We start from the raw sequence: 24,086 nt of genomic DNA, 5'->3' as shown, positions 1-24,086 counted from the left end.
CACACGCTTCCCTGTTGTGCATGTTATGTGCACAGTTGCTGTCTGATGAGGCTCTCGGGTTTTATTTCTGATAAAAGCGAAACCACTGGGAGCGAAAGATTTGGTGGAAGGGCTAATAGCAGAGATTTAGAAAAAGCAGAAAAAGAAGGCAGGTGTGGAGAGGCTGATGGATACCTGTGTGTTGAGATGGTAATGCTGCTATATATAAAGCAATGGAAATTAAATGTTATATTTATAAAAGGATTTTGGTTGGTCCAGGCGTTTGTGGGTGATACCAGTAAACAGTGATGTTTAACTGACTTCCACATGAACATGACCATTTCTTAGATTGTTCTTCTGTGGAAGCTCTGTGTGTGTGTACATACAGAATTAATATTCTCATAATGGAAGATGCAAGTTGTGGTCTATTCAGTTTCTCATGTTTTTTTCTAATTAATCGTTAATCACCTGCTATTGGAATGTATCTTTTTTCTTTAATTATCCACTGGTATGTGTTAGAAATCTGCCTGCAGAGCTCTTACAGTGCCGCAGGGTATGCCATATTTTTCTTTTAATCAGTAGGTAACATTTCATAGCTTTTGTTTGTTTGACTGCTTGTCTGTTTTGCTCTGTCTTTATAAATATAAAAATCTACTTTCATCACACATGCATATAGAGTAGTTTCTGCAAAATAATAGGATGCTGCATGGGTTTTTTAACACTGCGATACCTTTGGGAAGAACAGAGGCAGTTGTCTTGCAAAGGAATGCAAGCTAATGGTATGTGCTTCTTCTAGCCAAACTGATTGGACGTGAGTAATAAGTTTTCCCTCTCCTTCCTCCACACAGGAAATATTGGATCATTAGGACTAGCAAGCCTTCTGGGTTTTTGGTTTTGTTTTTGATGGTTGCTTGGAGAATTGCGGAGTTCTCATTCACCTTCCTTTTCCTTGCAGTGATTATTCTTTCTCCATGTTGCATAATGAATTATTGTTTATAGCTCATGTATCTGCCTGAGGATGGGTGAGGAGCTGACCAAGAGCTTTATGGGTCAGGATTAAAGGGAGGGCAGGGACATTATCGTGCAGGGGTCTGCTACAGGCTGCCTGACCAGGAAGGGTGAGCAGATAAGGCCTTCTATAGACAGATAGGAGCAGCCTCACATTCACAAGTCCTGGTTGTCATGGGGGACTTCAGCCACCCCAGTATCTGTTGGAGGGACAACATGGCAGGGCAATAAGCAATCCAGGGGGTTGTTCCTGGAACGTGTTGATGATAAATTCCTTTGCCAAGTGCTAGAGGAGCCAGTGAGGAGAGGTGCTACGCTGGACCTTGTTCTCACCAACAAGGAGGGGCCGGTGGTGAATGTGAAGCTGCAGTGACCATGCAATGGTGAAGTTCAAGATCCTTAAGGCAGCGAGGAGGGCGCACAGCAAGCTTGCTATGCCGGTGTGCAGGAGAGCGGACTTCAGCGTCTTCAGGGATCTGCTTGGTAGAGTAGTGTGGGATAAAGCCCTGGAGGGAAGACGGGCCTGAGAAAGCTGGTTGATATTCAAGGATCACCTCCTCCAAGCTCAGGAGCAGTGTGTCCCAACAAAGAGGAAGTCAGGCAGAAGTGCCAGCAGGCTTGTGTGGATGAACATGGAGCTCCTGGAGAAACTCCAACACAAAAAAGAATTCTACAGAAGATGGAACAAGAACAGGTAGCCTGGGAGGAATTTGTCTGAGCAGGGATCAGGTGAGGAAAGCTAAGGCCCTGCTAGAATTAAATCTGACCAGGAATGTCAAGGGCAACAAGAAAAGCTTATGTGGGTACATCAGTGATAAAAGGAAGGCTAGGGAAAATGAGGGCCCTCTCTGGAAGGAAGCAGGAGACCTGGTTACCTGAGATATGGGGAAGGCTGAGGTACTCAATGACTTTATTGCCTTGTTTTTCACTGGCAAGTGCTCCAGCCACACTGCCCAAGTTGAAGAAGGCAAAGGCAGGGACTGGGAGAATGAAAAACTACCTACTGTAGGAGAAGGTCAGGTTGAAGACCATCTAAGGAGCCTGAAGATGCACAAGTCTATGGGATCTGATGAGATGCATCTGCAGGTTCTGAGGGAGCTGGTGGATGAAGTTGCTAAGCCCCTATCCATCATATTTAAGAGGTCATGGCACTCAGGTGAAGTTCCCACTGACTGGAAAAGGGAAACGTAACCCCCCTTTTTAAAAAGGAAAATAAGGAAGGCCTGAGGAACTACAGGGCAGTCAGTCTCATCTCTCTGCCCAGCAAGATCAAGGAGCTGATCCTCCTGGAAACTATGCCAGTATTGGGACCAGTGCTGTTTAATTTCTTTGTCAGTGACATAGACAGTGGGATTGAGTGCACCTGCAGCAGGTTTGCTGATGACACCAAGCTGTGTGGTGCAGTTGACACGCTGGAGGGAAGGGATGCCATCCGGAGGGACCTCGACAGGCTTGAGAGGTGGACCCGTGTGAACCCCATCAAGTTCAACAAGGCCAGGTGCATGGTCCTGCACATGGGTGAGGGCCATCTCAAGTACAAATGTAGGCTGGGTCGGGAATGGATTGAGAGCAGCCCCGAGGAGAAAGACTTTTGGGGGGAGGTGGGGGGGGTGGCGGGGATCATTAACAAGAAGTAACAAGAAGCTCAGTGTGACCAGGCAATGTGTGCCTGCAGCCCAGAAAGCCAACCATATGCTGGGCCGCATCAAAAGAAGCGTGGCCAGCAGGTCAAGGGAGGCGGTTCTCCCCCTCTGCTCTGCTCTCGTGAGACCCCACCTGGCAGACTGCCTTCAGCTCTGGGGCTCCCAACATAAGGAGGGCATGGAGCTGCTGGAGTGGGTCCAGAGGAGGGCCACAAAGATGATGAGAGGGCTGGAGCACCTCTCCTGTGAAGACAGGCTGAGAGAGTTGGGGTGGTTCAGCCTGCAGAAGGGAAGGCTCTGCGGACACCTTATTGCAGCCTTCCAGTACCTAAAGGGGACTTACAGGGAAGCTGGAGAGAGACTTTTTGCAAGGGCCTGTAGTGCCAGGGCAAGGGGGAATGGCTTATTACTGAAAGAGGGTAGATGTAGATTAGATATTAGGAAGAAATTCTTTACTGTGAGGGTGGTGAGGCACTGGAACAGGTGGCCCAGAGCAGCTGTGGATGCCCCATCCCTGGCCGTGTTCAGGGCCAGGCTGGATGGGGTTTTGAGCAATGTGATCTGGTGGAAGGTGTCCCTGCCCATGGCAGGGGGTTGGGACTAGATGATCTTTAATGTCCCTTCTGACCCAAACCATTCTGTGGTTCTGTGATATAGGTATCTTGCTTTTGAGGGTCTGCTGCAGATATATGAAAGATTGACAAAGCATATAACCTATTTTTTGTGAATGTCATGGGATGGGGTTAACTGCAGTAGCTGCAGAGAAGGGGGTGAGGTTTTTATCTTTAACAGCCTACCTCTTGCAGAAGTACCATTTAAAACATAAACTAATTTCAAGTGGTCTAGTTCTTGTCAGTTGAGTGAGAGGTTTGCCATGGCTCTGTGGCAGGGCTTTCCAGAGCTGAGGACTGTATTTTAACTTCGATGTTGGTTGTAGGTCTCATTGCTTCAGGAGAATCCCAGTGATGTCTGGGACATCACAAACATTCACCTTTTCCCTGTTTTGTGCCATGTTTAAGTCTGAGAGCAGTTGGACTTCAGTGTATTGGTAAGACCCACATTCATTAGTCCCACCAGACTATTTCAGTAAATGGATTGCTGGAGCTGGTGCAGTAAAAAGGAGAAAAAAAAAAAAAAGAAATTGAGCTCCACGCCCCACCCCCACCCCCCAAAAAAAAAAAAAAAAAAAAGCCCAGCATTTTCTGAAGATGCTTGTGTTTAAAATAGCAGTGGAAAATAACTGCATGAAGTGAAATTGTTTATTATCTGCTCTGTTGTTACTTCTAGTGTAAGTGAAGAGTTCTTGGCTTGGGCTTTAAATGAGGTGTGCGATCTGTGGGCTGTTTCTGAAGTACACTGATTGTTAGCTTCAGTTTCCTTCTTATTTCACAGATACATTGATCTGCTGCATTAGGGTTTTGTGTCTCACAATGTGACAGAGCTGCCAGTAAGACACTCCACGGGACACAAGGCCCTTTGGCAGGGACAGGGCTGCACTGCAGATGTGGCCAGCTGGGACCAGCCCAGAGCTCCCTGCTTGGAGCTCCCAAACAACCTGACCCTCCCGCAGCTGTGGCAGGGATCAGTGTAATTACCCTGTGGCTGGTGAGGCAGGCAGTGCCTAATGCCACTCTGATTGAACTGTGAGGGAAAGGGGATTAAGCTGGGATAACACTCCAGCGTCATCCTGGCAGCTGACAGCATCAACTTCAAGCCTTCTCGCTCCAGCTGGCTCCAAGAGTGTGAGAGCAGAAGCATCTGAAGTTTGCTGTATGCCTCAGACCTTACGTGACAGCAGTACGCAGCTTGCTAGTTGCTGCCATGTTGCTAGGGTAACCTGCCTATTTATTCATTTATTTCCAACTTCAGTCTGATGCATCCTCTGCCCTGCCTTTGCTGGAGTGGTCTGTTTGGCACTCAGGACCGCTTTGATGGGCTTCAAATGTATCTTGAGTAGCTAACTATTATGCAGGGAAGACATCTTCTATCTCCCTGTCCCAACTTGTTAGAGAGAGGTCTGTCTTGGATTTTAGCATATTAATTGGAGTGTATCTATGTATGTCCATGCAGGGAAATTAAATATTGCACTTGTTTGTGCATCTTATGCTCTTAATGGAAGGAAGTGTTATATCAGTGTTCTCTAGTGCTGCTAGAGCAGTTTAAGCTTTATTCCCTTCTTTCCCCGATATTCCCATGCCTTTTGGGGGGGGCTTGTTTGAAGGTATCTACCTGTAAATATGGCCTAAATCTTCCTCTCAGTTTTTTTTATAAGGATGAATTAGTTGTTCTTGCATGCATGAATAATGTTGCCAGCAGAATACATGCACTTTAATGGTATCTTTGATAATCTGTGTACAATTTAAACTACAAATTATGAGACAGTAGAAAATCCATGTTAACACTGCTTTGCAGCAGAGGTGTCTTTTGAAATGTGTCATTATCAGCAATAGAGCCTTTGCTGTAAAAAGTGACCAGATACTTTTGTTTTTTTCCACTCAGCTGTCCCATTTCCTCCAAGTCACCGGCTCACAGCTAAGGAAGTATTTGATAATGATGGAAAACCTCGTGTGGATATCTTAAAGGCACACCTTATGAAAGAAGGGAGACTGGAAGAGAGCGTTGCTTTGAGAATAATAACAGAGGGAGCTTCAATTCTCCGTCAGGAAAAAAATTTGCTGGACATAGATGCACCAGTCACAGGTTAGTATGGAGTTACGGTGATGGACGGGATGATTGCTGGTTTGGGATGTGTTAAGTAATACATTAGTGTATGTGGCTTCCTAAGGAGCTGAAAGGCAGCTTGAAAATATTTTTTTTTTCTCCAGTATTTGATTCTCTTTTTGTCTGCTACCACTAGGATAATGGAGGCCATCAAGCAGCTTGTAAATTAGAGGAAAGGATCACATCTGCTGAGCCTTCTGTTTCTAAGGCAGAGAACATTTTTAGTTGTTAGAAGATCAGAACTTTCTTAAACTTCAGAAAATATCTGGGCTTCGCACCACGTATTAATTCCGTGATTTTATAGATGTAATTTACCATAGTAGCACTGTTCAGACATACAGACAGTGTTGGGCTCTGAAGGAACAATGGTGTCAGAGTAAATGGAAATTTTAATTAAATGCTAAAGGAAAATAACAAGTGCAGTGTAAAGGAAAAAAATTAGCAGAATCCCAGTTTGTGTTGCCTGGGGGATTAATGAATTCTGCTGGTTGCAGAACCCATCCTGCCCTTGACTATCAAACACTACCACCCACTCATTAATCCTCAGGAAATGCCTTATACTTTGAATTTCCTTCTCTAATTGTCTCCTGCCTCTGACTGCATTCTGAATGTATGAATGCATTTGCTTGCTGTAATGTGCCTCCTCCTCTGTTTTGTTGTTGTTATTGGATATGAATGGATTTTTGGCAAGAAATTTTCTGTGGCATAGAAAGTTAGCTGTGGGGCAAAAAGTAACTGATTCCAGCCAGCTTGAACTATGAAAACGAAGTACAAAACTCTGTTTAAGAAGGCAGGTTTTTTTGTCACTTTTGTTTCTGGAGAGACCTAACAAAGATTAAAGAAATAGGTTCATCTGCTGCAGAAGAATGGTTACCTGTCTTTATCATTAGTACTGGTAGCATTCACCAAAAACTATACGGAAGCAGCAAAACCTTCATTTTCAGGAAATCTCTGAAGAGCATAGTATCCAGACTAGAATGATGCACAAGTTATTAAAGCTTGTAATTTTAAAAATGACATTGAAATAGGGGATTGTAGATTGACCTGGAGAGGTAATGTGTATCATCTTTTATGTAATAATTAGCTTGTCATACTGCCATACAATTCTGATGGAAAAGACGTCAATCATGTTGTGGCTTATGTATGAATAAAGGAAATAGGATGAATAAAAAGATCCCCTGAGTAGGCTAGGAGTGAAGCTCTGCAGACGTTTTCTTTGACACTTTAGGATAAATGAAAGAAGTCATAGAGGTGTGCAATACCATGTCCATAACTGAGTAGCAGACATTCAGAAAATTCTACTTTTCTGTAGATTTTTTTCCTTCTATTTGAGTGTAATTTTTTAAAATCCATTGAGTGGTGTAGACTGTAGGAGGATAGGTGTGGTGTGGTGTGTCCTGGCTGATTTCTATAAGTCCATGTTTAATGTGTTCTCTCTGTCTGTCTTTTAAATTTTTCTCTTTAGATTTTTTTCTTAAATGCTTTTGAAGGTATCGGAATTGTTCTGAATTATATTTTGGAGATTAATCTCCTGAAGGTTACCCCATTGTATAACACTGGTATAATTTAAGTCTTTGATTCTTTTTTCAGTTGAGCCTACACATTGCTTTGTTCCTGCTTTTGAAATTATTCTCATGCAGTGATTGTGATCAGCAGTCTTCGGGGTGGCTACTGTCTTTTAAACTAGCATAGGAAAGCTGGGCTCCTAATGCTTGTTAGCACTTCTCAGCTACCCCGCTAATGTTCTATATGAACAAACATGAAAGCTGGAGCTATGAAAGCAATCATCAAAAGAAGAAAAAAAAATTATGAGGGGGCGGTTGGGAAAGCTTGTGAAGCATGTTGTTGTGGGCCTGACAGTTTTCTTTGCATGAGTAGTATGACAGCAGGTGACTAGATAAAGAGAGTATCAGTTGACCAATGATGTGGTCGAAGTGCAAGATACACAGGCAATCAAGAGATAACTATGGAGTACAAGAAAGCTTTTTTCAAATGTATGGAAGAACAAACAAAATCACTGACAGAGTGGAGAAGAAAATAAGTTTTAGATTTTAGGCATGGCAAACAGTCTTGTTGGAGTGACAGTCATAAATCATTAATATGGGGTGCTTTGTGTGAGATGCATTCATCTTTTAGAAACATATCCCTATAGCTGGGTAATGAGATGGTGATCATCAAAAAGGGGAGGTATAACAGCAAAACTGTTGAAATAAGAGCACTGTGGGTTAGTACAGTGATATGCTTGATAAATGGTAAAGAACATGCAAAGTTTTTTCATAAAGCCTTGTGTAGCCATCCCTCAGCTCAAAATTTATTCTGTTTATTTTAAGGGGTGATATAATTGTCCTCAGAAAAAATATCAGAGTTGTGTTTATAAGCAAAGTCATGTGAAACAAAGTGGGTACATAGAAGACCTGGATTTGAAGGAGATGATTTGTGTGATGGGGGGAGACATACAAACAGCCTTAATGTGGAATGCAAAGTCCATTATTTTGCATTTATGTGTGAAACTTACTCTGTGTCTGTAGTTAGCTGGAAGCACCAATGTGACACTCACTTTGAAGTAATACATTTTGTTTTCAAATTTGGCAAGGTTATAAGCCTTTTGAATTATTGCTAATTAATTTGCAACCTTTAGCTCAAATTCTGTCATTTGCTACATACATATGTACATGCATGGATGGTTTGCTACAGTTCTGGCTTATAACCCAGGTGAACTATTTCTGCATTTGTTAGACAGATTGGCTGTTCACTGGGTATAAATCTCAACAGAGCTGGGACTAAGGAAAGACTCAGTCCTCTGCTATCAGGACTCTTCTTGCATCTGGGAAGTGTTGAGGCAACTTTGTCTTGACTTGTGCATGTGAGTTGGGAAGGATGGAGAGAATTAGGTCAAAAGAAGTGAGTGTATTGAGTGGGAGGCTGAAAGTAGGGGTGAGTAGTGACAGGCTGCTCAAGAGATGACAAGGAGGTGATTGAGACTGGCCACTTGACTTGAAGATGAGTATGTGATAGAGGTGAAAAGCTTGGGAGACAAGAAAATGGCCAAGAGGCTGTCAGAGGTTGTCAGGGGATGGCTGGGCAGGCAAAGTAGGAGGATCAGCAAGAGGCTGACAGTATTTGGACTAGTATTGGGACTAGCTGGGCAAGGCATCTGCTCTGTCACCTGCTCTGGGAGGTGAAGGGGCATATGGTGGAATGGGCCTGGCTGTAGAGCAACAGCTGTGGTAGAAGCAGTTACTAGTATAGATCTGTCTCATGACTGGAAGCAGTGAGGGGTTGGCACAAGGGTTGCGAAGTAATCTGGGTTTCCAGTGTGGGGAAGAAGCGAGCCAGGCACCCTGGGCTACCAGGATGCTTTCCAGTTGTCTGCAGCACCATGGGGAGTGTCCATGCCGACCTTCACCCACCAGGGAATGGGCAGATGGCAAGGGGACAGGGAACCACCTTTCACAGATGGATTGTTCCTGACTTCTTCATCTATACCCTCTTCTTTTGGAGGCATGTGGTCTTTGTCTTAAGCTTGTGGGTTTAATGAGGTTGATCTACCACCAGATTACAGCTGTTCAGTGTTCAGATGAAAGACTTCTCTGTGGCAGCCTTAGAATTTCCAGTCCTGATTTATGTTCATAACAGTATAATGACACATGGAGAAATGGGCTCATTTTTAATTGATTTTTTTTTTCTAGAAAGCTAAGGAAGTATATGTCTGAACCTCCCTGATGGCAATATTTACTAAAGTCACGCTCCAAAGAACAGTTGGGAATGCAAGATTTTGGATTACCTGGATAGCTTTATGTGGCTTTATTATATAGGTTCATAACTATAACAGAGTGGTTCTGGGTAACTGATGTATGCTACCCTTTGCATGACGAGTAATTACCTGCTTGTTTTTGTGGACCCTCACTTCCAGATCTAAAACCTGCTGTTCTTAAGTACTGAGCACTCTTAACTGCATGCCAAACATGTGTCCCTTTGATTTCAGTGCATGGGTAACTTTCTCTGTGCGTGAATATACAAGAATATCTCTGTATATTCAAGAACTATCTATAAGATAAGTTCTTGGGATTTTTGAATGTTTTATGTCAGAAAAATGAATTTAGGTAAAGTTTTGACGGCAACGTTGCCTTGTTTGGCTCCCAGTAAAATGGATCCTTTACCTCACCTGTGTGTTGAACACAGTAATTAACACAGGTCTTTAGTAATTATGAAATACTGTTATACTGGGTGGTGTTGCAAGACTGTGAGCAAGCTGATCATGCTGTCTTCAGAGTAAGGTTCATAAACAGTTTGTAGCTAAAGCGTATTTCACACAATGAAGAGAACACAACTTGAAAGTTGCTCACTGGGTGAATATTCTGTCCACTGCATGGAAAAGAGCAGAAAGTGACTATATAATTAAGGAATCTGTAGCATGATGCATATGCAGGAGAGGTTGTACTTGAAACCTTAATTCTGTCACATCCTAAATATGGATATTTTTTATTTTTGCCAAAATTTGTAGTGTTTACTTTAATTACTAGGTGTGTGATTTATTGACATTAGCGGGCCTCAGTTCAGTGGTCCTTTACAAAGCAACTGAACCTGCACTTTTGGAACATGGTAAATTGTTGTTTTCCAACATCTGCAAAAATTACCAGCTACAGGAGGTTAAATGGCTTTACTAATCTGGAGGGGCTAGGATTAAAATACAAGAACCCAAAGGTCGTGTTGCAGAATTTGTTGTCACCAGCTATTTTGGTGTTAAAAAACCAGCCAATTCCAGCTTCAAAGCTAGATCTAATTTTGAAGTTGGCCCTGTTTTGAGCAGAGGAGGTTGTTCTAGATGACATTTCCACCTTAACTTTTCTGTGATTTTTAATTTATACCTCCTTAAATAACATACTTAACTAGAGGGTAGACCTAGAACTCTAAGTGGTATGTTTGTTTAATATCTATTATTGTGTGTGTTTGTACCTTTTGGATTATTTTTCTTGAGGATATTGTTAGATTTTAAAAAATACTGAATGAAAATAGCATATCTCTTGCATATATGACTGCACAAGTGAATAAGCTAGTCAGAGGTGTGTGTTGGTGTTTTTCAGGTAAGTCTTTTTTTTCCCTGTCAATGTCCATTTAAAAAGTAATTGCTCTGTTTCTTCTTGTAACATTTAACATCTCTCATTTTTTGTACGCAGTGTGCATTCCCTTTGCTTAGTCTCTGCCCATAGTTATTTACAAGACCTTCCTCCAGTAAACTAAGAACAAAAAACCCTAAGTCATATTCATCTTTATAGACTTGTGCTTTTTTGCATGTGATGATTTTCTGTAATGTATGAACATTACCAAGGCAGCTGCCTGTGTACAGATGTTCTCAATTCTGTTTCTGTGGGTGCCACCAACAGCAGTGGCAACCATAATGGTTTCTGGCCTGGTAACAATAGTCAGGCCATGTGCAGGCACAGGGGGCAGCATCTGTCAGTCCCTCATTTAGAAAAAATAGGAAATAGGTAAAACAAGCATATAATCTTCTTCTGAACCTTCAGGTACTTTACTGAGAAAGCCCTGACTCTGCTGTCCTGTGTTCAAAGCTTCCTGAAATGCCAGGTGCATGCAGCTTGGTATGTGAGGATAGGAGAGCACTGGATAAAGACAGAATAAAAGCTTACTGTTGCAGTGTAGGAAGTTTCAGTTTCTACAGGTCTTTTCCTTGGCCATATATTCCTCTACTAACTCCTGGTTTTGCAGTTCATGCATTTATGGATGTGGTAGATACAAGGAAACCACTGTTCCTTGCTATTCTTTGCATTGCGTAGTGTAAGGTAGGGTGTGTATGTATTTCCAGTAGGTATATAAGAACTAACCTTGTGCGTACTAAGGGGGAATACATCCACTTGCAGTTTCATTGTAATGTCTTTGAGTAAAAATTCTATTGGATTGGTTGAATGTTGCGGCAGTATGGATTTACAACTTACTTGATTTGCTTGTAATGTTTGTATTGTCATAAGCATGCTGAGAGTTTTTGCAAGTTGAACTCTAAATTGATGGGAAGGGAGACATTTTGGGCATTTGGGGATAGCCTCTGTCAGAGCTGCAGCAACTCTGGTGACCTTCAGAAACCTCTGCTGCATTATAGGCCCATAAAAACTATAGAGGGAGTGCCCTTTCCTGCCAGCACGTGCCTTTGAGGTCTTTGAGGCGTCCAGGTATTCTCTGGATATGTTATTTCATGGGATGGTAGGGTCTCCTAGGCCTGAACATTTCCTCATGTTCCACATAATTTTTCCTTTGCCTAATTTCTCTACTTAAGTAGCATAAAATAATATTAGTAGGTTGCTAGTGCTGTGCAAATTACAACTTTGTAAAAATCAAGAATGTCTAGCTAAAGTGATCAATGCTAAGGCAAGCTACTAGAAGCATTTATGCCCACATTATAGTAAAAAGACAATCATGTTTAAAATTGCATTGAACTGTAGCACATGTAAATAATCTGATGCAATGGAGAGTCAAACTAAAACAGTTCTTTCTGATTTTTACCTTTGAAGCAGTTTAAGATAGAATTCCAGTATGGAAAATAAACAAGATTTCTTATCAGGGACCTACATGTCCTATGAGATCTAAGCCTATTAGCACAAATCAAAGTTTGTCTGAAATTAATGTTTCAGTAAAAGCACGTTTAGTTAAAACTTCTCTATTTCTCACTTAAGTAATTTACTTTATACTCTAAACTTAATATACCATGATTACTGTTGAGGCAACTCTTTTGAATTTCCAGGACAGTGTTGTAACTAAAATATTTACTTACGTGTCATGAAAATAGCATATACATGATCAAATTTTAAATCTTCATCCTGAGTGGCTTGTGTCTTCACATTCCCAAATCTAAAAGCTTTAATGCCCATTTGAAGCCTAGATGCCTGCAGCTTCTGAGGGTAAGTGTTAACCAGAAGAATTATTATTTTCCCTTCTTTGCCATAATGCGCATACTCATTAGTTATCTTTAAAAAAATCTTTAATATTGTTTGTTATACTAAGAGTATGTAAGTGATGGCATCTGCCCTCCAAACAGGTTACAGTTCAACACTTTTTTTCTGTATCTTAGCCAAGTAATGGTATCTTTCAGTTTTGAATAACTTCTTTAGCTGTTTTAACTGCTTTGGTATTCCTTCAGAAAATGTCCTGGAATTTTGTTTGTTCAAGCCTTTTAAGGCATGAGTCCCAAATGTTTCTGGTATAACTACAACATTTTGACTTTCTGTGTTACTCTGGTATACGTTCCCTGTGTGGACCAGTAACATCTGAGCACCACACACATTTCAGCAAATTATTCTTGCTCTCAGAAGAAATTGCTTGCAGTGAATTCTCCTGCATCATAGGAAAATGAACTTTGGCTGCCCTGAGGTAACTGTCGGTTTGAAATAAACTTTTGACTGGTTTCTTCTTAGTATCAATTCACAATCTCATTTGTGTAAATAACATGACATTTCAACAGAACAGGTTGAAACCACCTCCAAGAGGAGGAAGGGGAAAGTATCAACAGCACCATCTACTCTTGCATCCTGCTTGAAAACAAATCATAGTCTAAATCTTTTTACAAGCCTGTATAAGGCAGGTGTATTCTCTGACTTAAAAATAAATCTCTGACATAAATAGTGAATTAGACTTTATGAAGAAATATTTCCCATCATTTTTTAAAATGTTAATATACTCTTTTTCTCAATGTGCGCATGAGCACAGTTTGCTGTTCAAATAATTATTTCTCTTTACATATTGCTGTTGAATGTGTTATTAAAATACAGAGAACCTGCACGTTAAACTCCTGTTAAAAATAATTTGTGATATAAACATACTGTTGAACAGCTAAAGTGAATTTGATTGGATCCTTTAATTGGATTGCTGATTAAAACTGACACTGTTCCAGCTATTTTGCATGCTTTATTGAGAACTCATAATACATCAAATCACTTGTGGCTTAAAAACTGTGACTTCGGAAAGAAAGTGAAGATGTAAGGCTGTACGTATTCAGGTGTGTTTTTTTTTTTATTTGTTCCTTCCATAAATGCTTCTGTCAGTTCCAGATATAGATTGAAATATGCCTGCCTGTATCCCTGGTAGAACAAAGTGATTGCATCTTGTAGCTTAATTGAGCTGCTTCAGACATTAGCATCTGACATTTTGGCAGAGCTGATGTTTTCTAGTAGTGACTGCTTAAATCTATCATTATTGCCAAGACAGTGGACACTACAGATCGTATTCTCTACAACTACCTCCCTTGTTCTTACAAATAATCCATCTATAGTTAACTTGCTTTGGTGCAAAAATCATAGTCAAATAAACTGGAGTGAAATTGTGGAATCTGAGATGCCCTTCAGATATGGAGCTTAATTTGATGCTGTGAAATGGAGGAACAAATATGTGTTGGGCTTCAAGTCAGTACAGAAATTGCACTGATTAAAAAATAACCAGCAAAAATAAAAAAAACCCACAACTGCTTGCAAATATCTAAGTCTTTAGGACTTCATTAGTCTTACCTTTTATTTACCGTGTGGGTGCTGCTTCATCATGTAAAAATACTGACGGAACAATATAGCATGTTAGCATTTCTTGTAGGGCTGTTCCAAGAAGACATAAACACCATTACTATGATGTACTATTGTAGTTTCTCGAAGATTTTTCTGAAACTTGTACATCAGGTTTTTTATTTGTTTTGCAATTGTGTAGTCAGTGGCACAATTTTAGTTAGGACTGGGTAGTTCTGGGTCTTAGACACTTGGATTATTTTTTGAAAATAACCATGACGCTTGCACTGTGTAATCCTCATTAGAAAGAAAGAGATCTTTTGTTCTTGCCTTTCATGTCCTCTTAGTTTTGCTTAGTTATTCCTCCTTTTGATTCTGGCCTCAGGTTAATTTAACTCAATCTTAGGTCATAGTTTATATTGGCAAGGGGTGTGGGAATGCAGTGGGATCACTGTTGAAATTGCAGCCACCCACATTCCTTCCTTCCCCATTTTTGATGGAGGAGCTACTGAAATGAGTAAGACCTAGAAGGGGGCAGAGGGAAATTCCAGGATATGTTTACCTTCCCCCCCAGCAAAACAAAAATCTGCCAGTCACATATGAACCTGCACTCCCCACTTCGTGTGTGCGTGATGCTGGAAGGAGGATTGTTTCTGTCTTAATCACACTTTACCTGCAACAGTTGTAGAGCAGCTGTAGTGTTGAAGTCAAGCCAGGAACAGCTATGGGAGAGAAGAGGAGGAACTAAAGCGTGCAAGGGGGTGGACTGATAGCAAGACAGAGACAAACAGTGTTTTGTGTCAGCTGACCATTGCCACTTGGTGGAGGTACCACTATGTTGATGTGATTTGGGAGTCACTGTACAGATGTGTGCCCCTGTTGTTTAGAGCCCGGCAGTGCTTTTGGAGCTTAACACCAGCCATCTCTTGCCTTCTTCTGTGCTTTATGTTTGTGTGTCTAACCTCTCACCAAAACCTGACTGTGAAGCACTGGCAAGTGAAAAAGAGATAATTAGTAAATTAATTCCCAAGAGATATTATAAACATTACCTGTCATCACTTAGGAAGAGCATAACTGAGAGAGCATCAGAAGTTGTAAATCATGCTTATAGAAGGATTTTATTCTGGGGTGGGTTGCTCCTTACTTCGTCCTGCCTTTAGATGCTTTTTCATAAGCATTTTAATTTTTCTAAAAAATGCTGCCAGAGGTGAGACAGATACTTTCTCTGTTTAGTTTTCTACAGTTTATCTAGAAAAAACATTTCTAGAATAATTCCCAAGTGTATATGGTATCCTCTGTGAAGATACTGCCTTTTTAAATGAAAAAAAACCCCAACCCTCTATAGTTTTAAATAGTTTAATTATTTTTTAAAAACCCTCATATTCTTAAATTGTGTTTAAACTCTGTAAAATTTATGCTTACTAAATAAATGCTCCAATCGTGAAAATTAATTATGCTGAACAGGAGCATGTTTTCAATCTGCAGTTGCCTTTGGAAAGTCTTGGGAAGTGTCATAGGGGATTGTGGAAATAGTGTATGTGATTTATACTAGAGTGTGTCAAGCCATGGCATTCTTCTTCTGACCCAGGGGTCATTATGTGCCTTTTTTAGGGCATCAAATTGTTAAATGGTAAGTTTCAAATGGTTCTTTGGTGCTGTCTCCAGAATGACTGTGTTGGCTTCTTTGTTCTCTTAAATTTGGGCATTTAAATCTAGTTGAAATTCATGTATTGATACCACTCGGGATGCTAATTACTTCCTGAGAAAATTTTCTTGATAAGTGAGGAGGATTGTGCTCCTCATCTTCTGCCAAAGATTCAGCAAGAATTAAATTTTCAAGAGGAATCTAAATCTGAATTTTGTCATTCCACTTCTTTATTGTGTAAATAATCCCTTGAGCTCAGCAGTTGTCTAAACCTCTTGGATCACTTGATTTAAGTCAGTGTTGTTCCTTTTTGTGATTTTTTTTTTTTTTTTTTTTTTTAAATCCAGCTACATTGTCATCTTTAAAGCAGGCAACGCAAGAACAGTGGTAATGGATTAAGTTCCAATTTAACAGCCTGTGGCTAAGAATCAAAAGCATCCTTTTGGTGCTCAGCACAAGGGAACGTGCTGCAGAGAATCCTTCTGGCTCATTAGGTGTATCAGCACCATTGCTTTCAGATGCAACTTCTGTAAGTTGCCATGTTGAATATTTGACACTCACTCTTACTCCCCCTTCTTGCTCCAAATGCACTTCTGCAAGAAATTGTACCTTTACAAGTGGAAAACACCACAAAAGTATTGCTTTAATCAAAATGGGTTGAATTCAGAAATCCCATTGAATTGCATGTAGGAGTTCACTGCAGGAGTTTATCCAACTAGATTTTTTTTTTTTTTCTGAAAACTCAAGGAGATAAAATTGAGCGAACTGTATCAAGATTTAGTCTTTATTAACCTGTATTAATAAACAACACTTTAAAATAGGATTTTAATATATAATATTAAAAAAAAACAAACAAAGAAGACAACCCACAACACGTTTCAGTTCATCTTTCATGCATGTATGTTCTCTTCTGTGTTCAGTGCCATTTTGTACATACAGCCTGAGAGTTGCAGGGTGCTAGCGTGGGCTGGGGATGTTGCCAGTGGCCTTAGAAATCAATCCTGTGACTTCAGCCTTTGACGAAGTGGCAGTACGAGAACACTTCAATTTTGTTTCTGCTTGGCTTACTTTCTGTCTTGGGCAATAGTCGGAGTTGTCTGTAACAATAAATTATGAAAGCTAATGTTGCTTCTTTGTTCCACTTCATTTCCTTTGGCTCTTAGCAGGCTTGAAGAGGGGAAAAAGCTAGCCTCAGTGCAGATAAACAATTAAAAGTAAAGAGAGGTAGGCTTAAGAGCTGCTTTTGAGATCAACCTACGTATCTAAAACTAGGCTATACTTTCTTTCTCCAAAAAAATCACAAAAACTCCGGTTGGAAGGGTAAAGCTCCTTTTGAAGAGAAAATCATCTTTAGATTCTAAACAAATAAGAAAATGTGTCCCTGAACCGCAATTAATTATTAGCGCCTATGACAGGTGATAGCCATTTCACCAAAATTTTACTTGATATGAGTAAACCATACATACATGGTAAACGAGTGTTCATGTGAGACTAGGTGGTATGTGTTTGGTATGTCTGGCTGCTTCCTGATGTACCTGCCATCAAGACTATATATTCTGTAATGTGCAAGAGAGAAGGAATAACCATTATGGTAAGGCCAGAACACGAAGCTCTCCAGGTGTTGCTGTAGGCATAGGCCAGACTACCACAAGTGTGGGAGAGGAGATAAGCAGAAGCAATTAATGTGAGTTAGCCTTTCATTTTGAAGTCTAATTTTCTGAGCAAGCATTTGGGAAAAATTTCAGGTTATCTTACTTGGGGACGCACTGAAAAATAAACTGGATTTGTGTGGGATTGAGGTGGCAATGAAATGATGATGATCTGCTACCTTTACTTGGTACAGATTTTTATGGCAGAAGGAAGTGTGTTTCAATTGCATAAGCAAAAAATTTTAAGTTTTTACATTAGTTGATCGAACTTTGTTTTGTGCGAGTTCTAAAACCTCAAGGGCTGTAATTTTTGTAATCTATAACAATATCAGGAATATGAATTCCTAGTTTTTATGTAAAGCTTTTTTTCTTTGAAGAGCTTTTAAGGTTTAACATTAATCGAATGTGTAAAGGTTAAAACTTTGTAGCAATAGCAGTTATTCGCTGTGCTATTGAAGCTAAATGACTCACTTTAGCTAGTTTAAACAAAATGAAAGCATTAGTCTGCCAAAAGATACCTGTCTTCTCTTACATTTCCAGGTTCTTTTGCTCTTATTTCATCACATGCTTTCCCTAGGCATCAGTGACTTATTCTCCAAACAAAAGCTTTTTTTCAGCATAGGATTTAATTCAGTAATGAAGATAATGTTATTTTTGTTATGTTCTTCCTGCATTAAGCCCTTTCCTTAAAATCACAGAATAATTTAGCTTGGCTGGTACCTTTGGTAGTCACATGGTTCTGCCCCTTGTTCAGAGCAGAGCCAGCTTCAAAGATAGATCAGGGCTAAATTCTGCTGCTGCTTTTTTCAACGAATCCATCTTCTTCCTTCTAACTTGCACACATTCCTCCTTCCCTGTTAACACCATGTTTCTGAGCAGACCTCCTACTGTTCCAACTGCATCGGGAGGGAGGGAGGTTAACTCCTCACAAAAGCCATCATATCCTTCAGACATCAAGACTATCCCTCTTAATGTCTGAGCCTGTTTTATCAATTATCCACGTTGTGCGTTTTGCTCCAAGAACCCCAGTGACTCATCTGATCTCAGACCAGTTCATCAGACTAAGCCTCTGCAATGTTTCTTTGACTCTTCATAGGAGGACTATATGCAGTTCCTTCCCCACCCCAGTGAGATTATTCTTGAAAATCTGGCCATTGAAGAGTTGCTCTCTGAGCTGTGAGTCATCTGTCTTTTCTCAAGACCAAGTCCTTTCATGAGCTATCTCTAAGAGCTATTACTCTGCAGTGCCTGACTGATGATCATTCCCCATTAAGCTTACTGAAGTATATGGAGGAGAGCATGGTGTTCAAAGGCTGTTTTGAGTACCTGCGGCTGCCTCATCTGCACCCTCCTTAACCACCTACTCTCTCTGTCTGTCTTTGGACTCACAAAGTATTGCTTACTCAAGACTTTGAAAAAAAAAGTAATCATGAAGAGGGTCCATCCTCCTGATGTGTCATTGTTTCAACTGAAACCTTGGCCTCACAGATAGGTGATATTTTAAATAGATTTTTGTGTCCTCAGGAGTACCTGGGCACAGAATCTGGCTTGCACAAAAATCTGACTGGTACCTTTATTCCATATTGAGGTGGCCCAAATCTCTTCAAACCTTTGGAAGTGAAGTATTTGGTTCAACTCACGTTAGTATTTTGGGCTGCAGGGGTGTAAAAAAGGACCTCCCCAAAGTACCTATCTACAGGGAAAGCATGGAGAAAGGTATTTCAGTAAGAAGGGTATGTTTCTAGTTGCAAGAAATGCATTAATATTGACAAGACTTTTGTGGAAAATACAGATGCTAATGCTTATAATTTCTCATATGTCTGTTCTGCTGCATTTTCCATTTTTTTTTCTTGTGCACTAGAAACCTTTTCCAGTAAATAAGTTTTTATACCTAGAGCGTACACCATATGCAATCCCAAAGCACAATTGTTACAGCTGATAAATGTGCTGTGTGGGTGCTGTATCATTTGTGAGGCTCTGGTGTATTTGCATGCATACAGAGAATTTGTGTAATTAACCACATTAAACTGAATAACACACAGCCTCCCATTGTTTTTCTTTATGGGTGTAATTAGATGCTGAGAGAACTATAGCAGGAGATAGGAACAGTTTTCTTCTGCCACCCCTCAAACAGGTTTTCAATTCCAATTAAAATAAAGTACCTTTTCAACCAGAATATGTTACTCACATGATATCTACATCATTTAGAAACAGGCATGGGAAGCCTGGTTCAAAGGTAAATATTAGAAAAGAGAAAGTGGAGGAGAATAATTTAGAATCCTGAACCAATAGAAATTCAAGAGGTGATTCTTTGACTTGTTCAGTTATGCTCCAGTGAGAATTTTATACTAGAGGTCAACTAATGGGAAGAGGGGGGAACCCTGCTCACAAGAATTTGGGCACTAGAGATTTTTTTTTTTTTAGTTAAACTATATGATGTTCTTTGATACTTTGAAGAGTAAAATTTTATAGTTTTATAAATTTTTCAAAAAACCTTTATCTTATGAGACTACTTAAGGAAGAATTAATACATGACAATTTCTGGCCAACACCTTCCTATGTTGATCCATCAGATGTTCCAAGAGTGCATCTTTTCCTGCACTGCTGTAGCAATTGGCAATAGAAGAGAAGAAAACTCTTCATTATGATGCAGCTAGGTGGAAGGATAGGATTTTTAAATTGCTGGAACACCATGTGTTTCATGTCACAAATAGTTGTTTCATTTTGAAAGCATCGGTATAAAATGAGCAGAAAAAATGTATAGTGAAAATCACATGAAAAAGGAAAAGCCTAGTCTTTTGGGCGATGATAAAGTTTAAAACTAGAGATTATATTTACATTCTTAGTTAATAAACTATGTAAGGGAAACCAGTGACCTATTTAGTAAATGTTGTCCAGGATGTGGGAGCCTTTTATCCTCTTTCTGAGGATAAAAGGATGGGTAAGGTGGTGCAAGAAAGATTGAGATAAGAATTTCTGAATTCTCTATTATCATCATATACTTCTGGTGACTTTTAAATCTTTTGTTAGACATTATGACAAATGACAGCTGTCCATTTAGCTTAATCATGCAGAAGAACTTGGCTTTCTTTCCTGCAATGTAGCATGTCTCCTGTCTTTTCCTTAAGCTGTTTAAGATGGTGTAAACTGTTGTGGCTGTTTTAGATGGTTTAAACATAGATGTGAAAAAATATAGGATTAGTATATTAATATCACTGCTTTCCATGTTTGGAGTCTTCATTTCAGTGGCTTCTTAATCTGGGTTTCCATTGTACCTATTATGTACGTTCATACTTCAGTGCACTCATCAAACAGTGAGGGAGATATGGTCAGGGGAAGAATCTTGGATCAAACAGAAGGGAGCAGTAATACACTTAAAATATTGCAGAGGTGTGTGGTTTTTCAGTAGGTTCTTATTCTACAGATGAAGTCAAGCTGTTTGAGTGTGTCTAGTGGGGGAGGCTTTTGAGAACCAATGCTTGATGGTTTTTTATGATTGTCCTCCTTGCTTTCTTGTTCTCTATTGCATAAATACACTTGTGAAGCCATTTGTGCAATGCATCTGTTAGACCAAATTCAGTAGTGTTTGATACTTCTTGCAGGAGAGAGAACTCCCATCATCCAAAAAATAAGATGTGATCTGCAGTCTGACAAGTGCATGTTTTGAAGGTTATGGCTGATACACTGCATATCTTTATTTAAGATACAGAAAAGCAAGAAATCTTAATGTAACCCAGTTTGGGGATAGAAGAAGCAGAGAGAGAGTTGGAGAAGCTGGTCAATCCATGCTTGTTACATTGGGGTTTGGAGCAACCTCACCTTTCTGTGAGTTTTCTGAATGGCTTATTTTGTAAAGTTTAGTACAAAGATGATAATGTAGTTCTGGACTGAAAATCTGAACTGCATTTGGAAGATTTAATAGTGGTTCATGTCTCTGCAATTGTGTGGTAAACTTTGAAGTAAAAGCACTGCTATGACAATTCAATTGGAAAATGAACTACACAATATGGAAGGTAGCTCATTCTCCTCCCACTTCTTCCCCATCCTTTCATCTGCAAAAGCAGCGTAATTCCTGGCAATCTTCTTATTTTCTCTGCAATTTTCCAGTGTCCTTGATGATACTGGAAAAAGTACAAGTCTTAATTGCTTCCTTTTTTGAGTTATATGAAGAGATTGCTCTTCATAGTTTGAATATGAGCTGTTGCTTTTTCGGCGTTGAAGTTAAAATTCTGAGGCAGTTTTGTAAAATTGGCTGTAATAATAAATTTGTCTCATTACATAAGGAATTTAGAGCATGTTCTTGTACTGTCACTACTGTTAGTTTGTCAGCCATGTAGCTGCAAGTATCCGTTTTGGCCTGAGACAATCATTGAATTATTATAGTACCACTGTCATACGTATTGTTGGTTGAAAAGGTTGGAACAAGTCCTGCAGAAGATGTTTCCTCAGATGAGCAGAGCTGGGCACCTGGGTCCTCCATTTTCCTTTCACTTTCTGAAATGCTGAGTAGGTCAGTGACCCTTTCCTCCAGTGTGGCTGGTGACCTCTTGAGCGGCATTTGTGGTCAGCTGGGCGTATCGGGGGGGTGTTCGGTGGCAGCAGCCTGACCTGCCCACTGGCTGTCCTGTCCTCCTGGGCTCAGGAGCTCCCCTGGATCCCTGTTCAGCTGTTCTAGCATGCTAAGCCCACTGAAATCTAACCTCACGAAAATTACATAATTAAATATAGTGCTTGGTTTTTTTTGCTGGTTTAGTATGCTGAAGCAGTTCAGTTTGCTTGAGGATGTCTGAGACCAGGAGCCAGAGCAAGGGGGACTGCAATGGCCAGGACCAACTGAGACTGCCATGAACCCTCAGGCTGAAATTACATTTGCTTATGAGGGAAGCTAAAGGTACTTTGTAATTTCTTTGAAATAAAGTATTTTCCTAAATGCTTGGGAAAGAAAAAATACCAGGACGTGGTAAAGTCAAGTCAAGTATATAATCTGGGCATGTTTAATATGCATAGCCAAAGCATGTAATGCTTTTTTCATTTTTTTTGTTATGGTATGATATTTAAATTATAGGAGAAATGCAGCATTTCTTGAAAAATTATTTGTTATAGTCTGTATATTGCTACTATAAGAAAAATCTGCTGATTTTACTGATTATTGTGGAATAATCCTAGAATCAGTATTTGAGTCATCCTGTGTCAAATGAGCTGTGATGCTTTTGTCATCAAGAAATTCAGTACAGCATGATGCTTCCTTGCTATGATTTCTATCTGGTAAATATGTCTATATTATACTTGCAAAATTTGCTCAGAAGTTGAAAAGGTTGTGTTTGTTTTCATTGAAATAATTCTCTGTGGAACCAGTGTAAGGGAGGTCAATGATTTGGTTCTAGGCTTAAAGAAAATCTGAAAATGGTATGTGTATATGAACACATCAGATACAAAGCCTACTTTTTGAGTTAGTTTTCATCCACTTGTGTGTATGTGCACACATGCTGTACTCTATCCAGGTGAATCATCAGACAGTATATACATTTGACATAGATTTTAAAGGTATTTAAGGCATTTACAGTAACTAAGCTAATATTCTTCTTAAAGAGTAGCAACATTGCTTTTGCCAGTGCTCAAAATTATGGCTTGGTTTGCAGTTGTGTTTTTCAGTTATATAACAAATACTAGCTGATTATGTACTAGATGTACCTCTCAGGGAGGGATGCCCATACTCTGTTTTGCTGCAGTCTTCCCAGGGTTTTGAATTCTACCCTTGCAAGTTTTGTTTTGTTGTACTCCAAGGTGTATCAGTTAAAAAGTAATTTCTGATGCCTTCACATCCATTTGCTAGTTTTTGTCCTCTTCAATCATGAATTCTGTTTATAAAAAAATTTATTCTCTGGTGATGAAAATTCTGCTTGCTCTTGGTTTTATCCTCTTTATGCTGTCCTTAAAGGAGCCAGCTAACTTTGTATAAGGAATGCTAGCATGTATTTTTTTCTGGTGGGAAGCTTTTAGCTGTATTTCTCATTTGGGACTTGGAGACCTGAAGAGGTGATTTTTTTGGTGTTGTCTCCTCCTCCCTGTGTATTTTCCTTTTGCAGAATCTTCAGTGGTTGATGTGGTGTTCCTAGCCTTCCTGGGACACACATCCAACACTACACCTGTTTCTCTTTTCACGTTTGGGTGAAGACTGCTTGAATACTGGGGCTGAGAACTACTTAAGCCTGCTTAGATATTTTTATTTTTTTTTAAATCTCATTTTATTTCACCAGAACCTCCTGCTGAAAGTGTGATGGTGGGAGAGAAGTTTAAACTTCTGATTCTGGGGACAATTTACCACATTATCTCAGGTTACAGAAAATGGTTATTCTCAATCAAGAAAATCTAAATCACTTAAGATTCCTGTTTTTTAATGCATCATGCAATGTGTTTTTGAAGCAATTTGTGTTGTGCTAAGTTGCCACATACTGAAAGCACAGCAACACCTTTGCCTTGTCAAAAGCCCTGTGCAAGTTCTCATCCAGTCATCCTCTGTATCTCTCTCCCCCATCAGTTTTCACAGGTCTCTGTGACCTTTTGTTAGCTTCTCTCTGCTTTCTGAACACATCTGGCCTTGGCTCTTCCCATTGTTTCTCTTTGCTCCATCTGGAGCTCCCTTCCTCTCTTGGTCACTTCCTTTCCTTGGAAACACGTGGAACCAGTGAGACTTTTTGACTTATCTTGGCTGTCCTTTAAATGCTGTGTCTGAGGGCTGATATACGGATAATGCAGAGCTTCCTCTGGAAGTTTTTTAGATTGGTGAAACAGCTGCAGATTTTTGATACCAGTGTGTCAGCTCTTTATCAGCTATCGTGGTTCATATGTGAGATTAAAACATCGGGGTCCCTCTGCAGAAGGGTGAGATCTTTCACCTACAGAGTCAGCTCCAAAGCCTAATGTCAGGAGCAAGGTGGTAACC

At 40.0% G+C, this 24,086-nt stretch overlaps 1 protein-coding gene across 2 annotated transcripts in view; it reads left to right on the top strand.

The window, feature by feature from the left end:
- The window catches only part of PPP3CA (protein phosphatase 3 catalytic subunit alpha), a 196,530-nt gene that overhangs the window by 77,696 nt on the left and 94,748 nt on the right, over positions 1-24,086 (top strand). For both annotated transcript variants that reach the window (XM_037380121.1, XM_037380112.1), the window contains exon 2: positions 5,130-5,330. In XM_037380121.1, coding sequence (XP_037236018.1) covers positions 5,130-5,330 — 201 coding nt within the window. The remainder of the gene's footprint in view (positions 1-5,129; positions 5,331-24,086) is intronic.

Source organism: Falco rusticolus, chromosome 1 (assembly GCF_015220075.1).
Source record: "Falco rusticolus isolate bFalRus1 chromosome 1, bFalRus1.pri, whole genome shotgun sequence".
Classification (NCBI taxonomy): Eukaryota; Metazoa; Chordata; class Aves; order Falconiformes; family Falconidae; genus Falco; species Falco rusticolus.
This window is presented reverse-complemented; position numbering and strand designations above follow the sequence as displayed.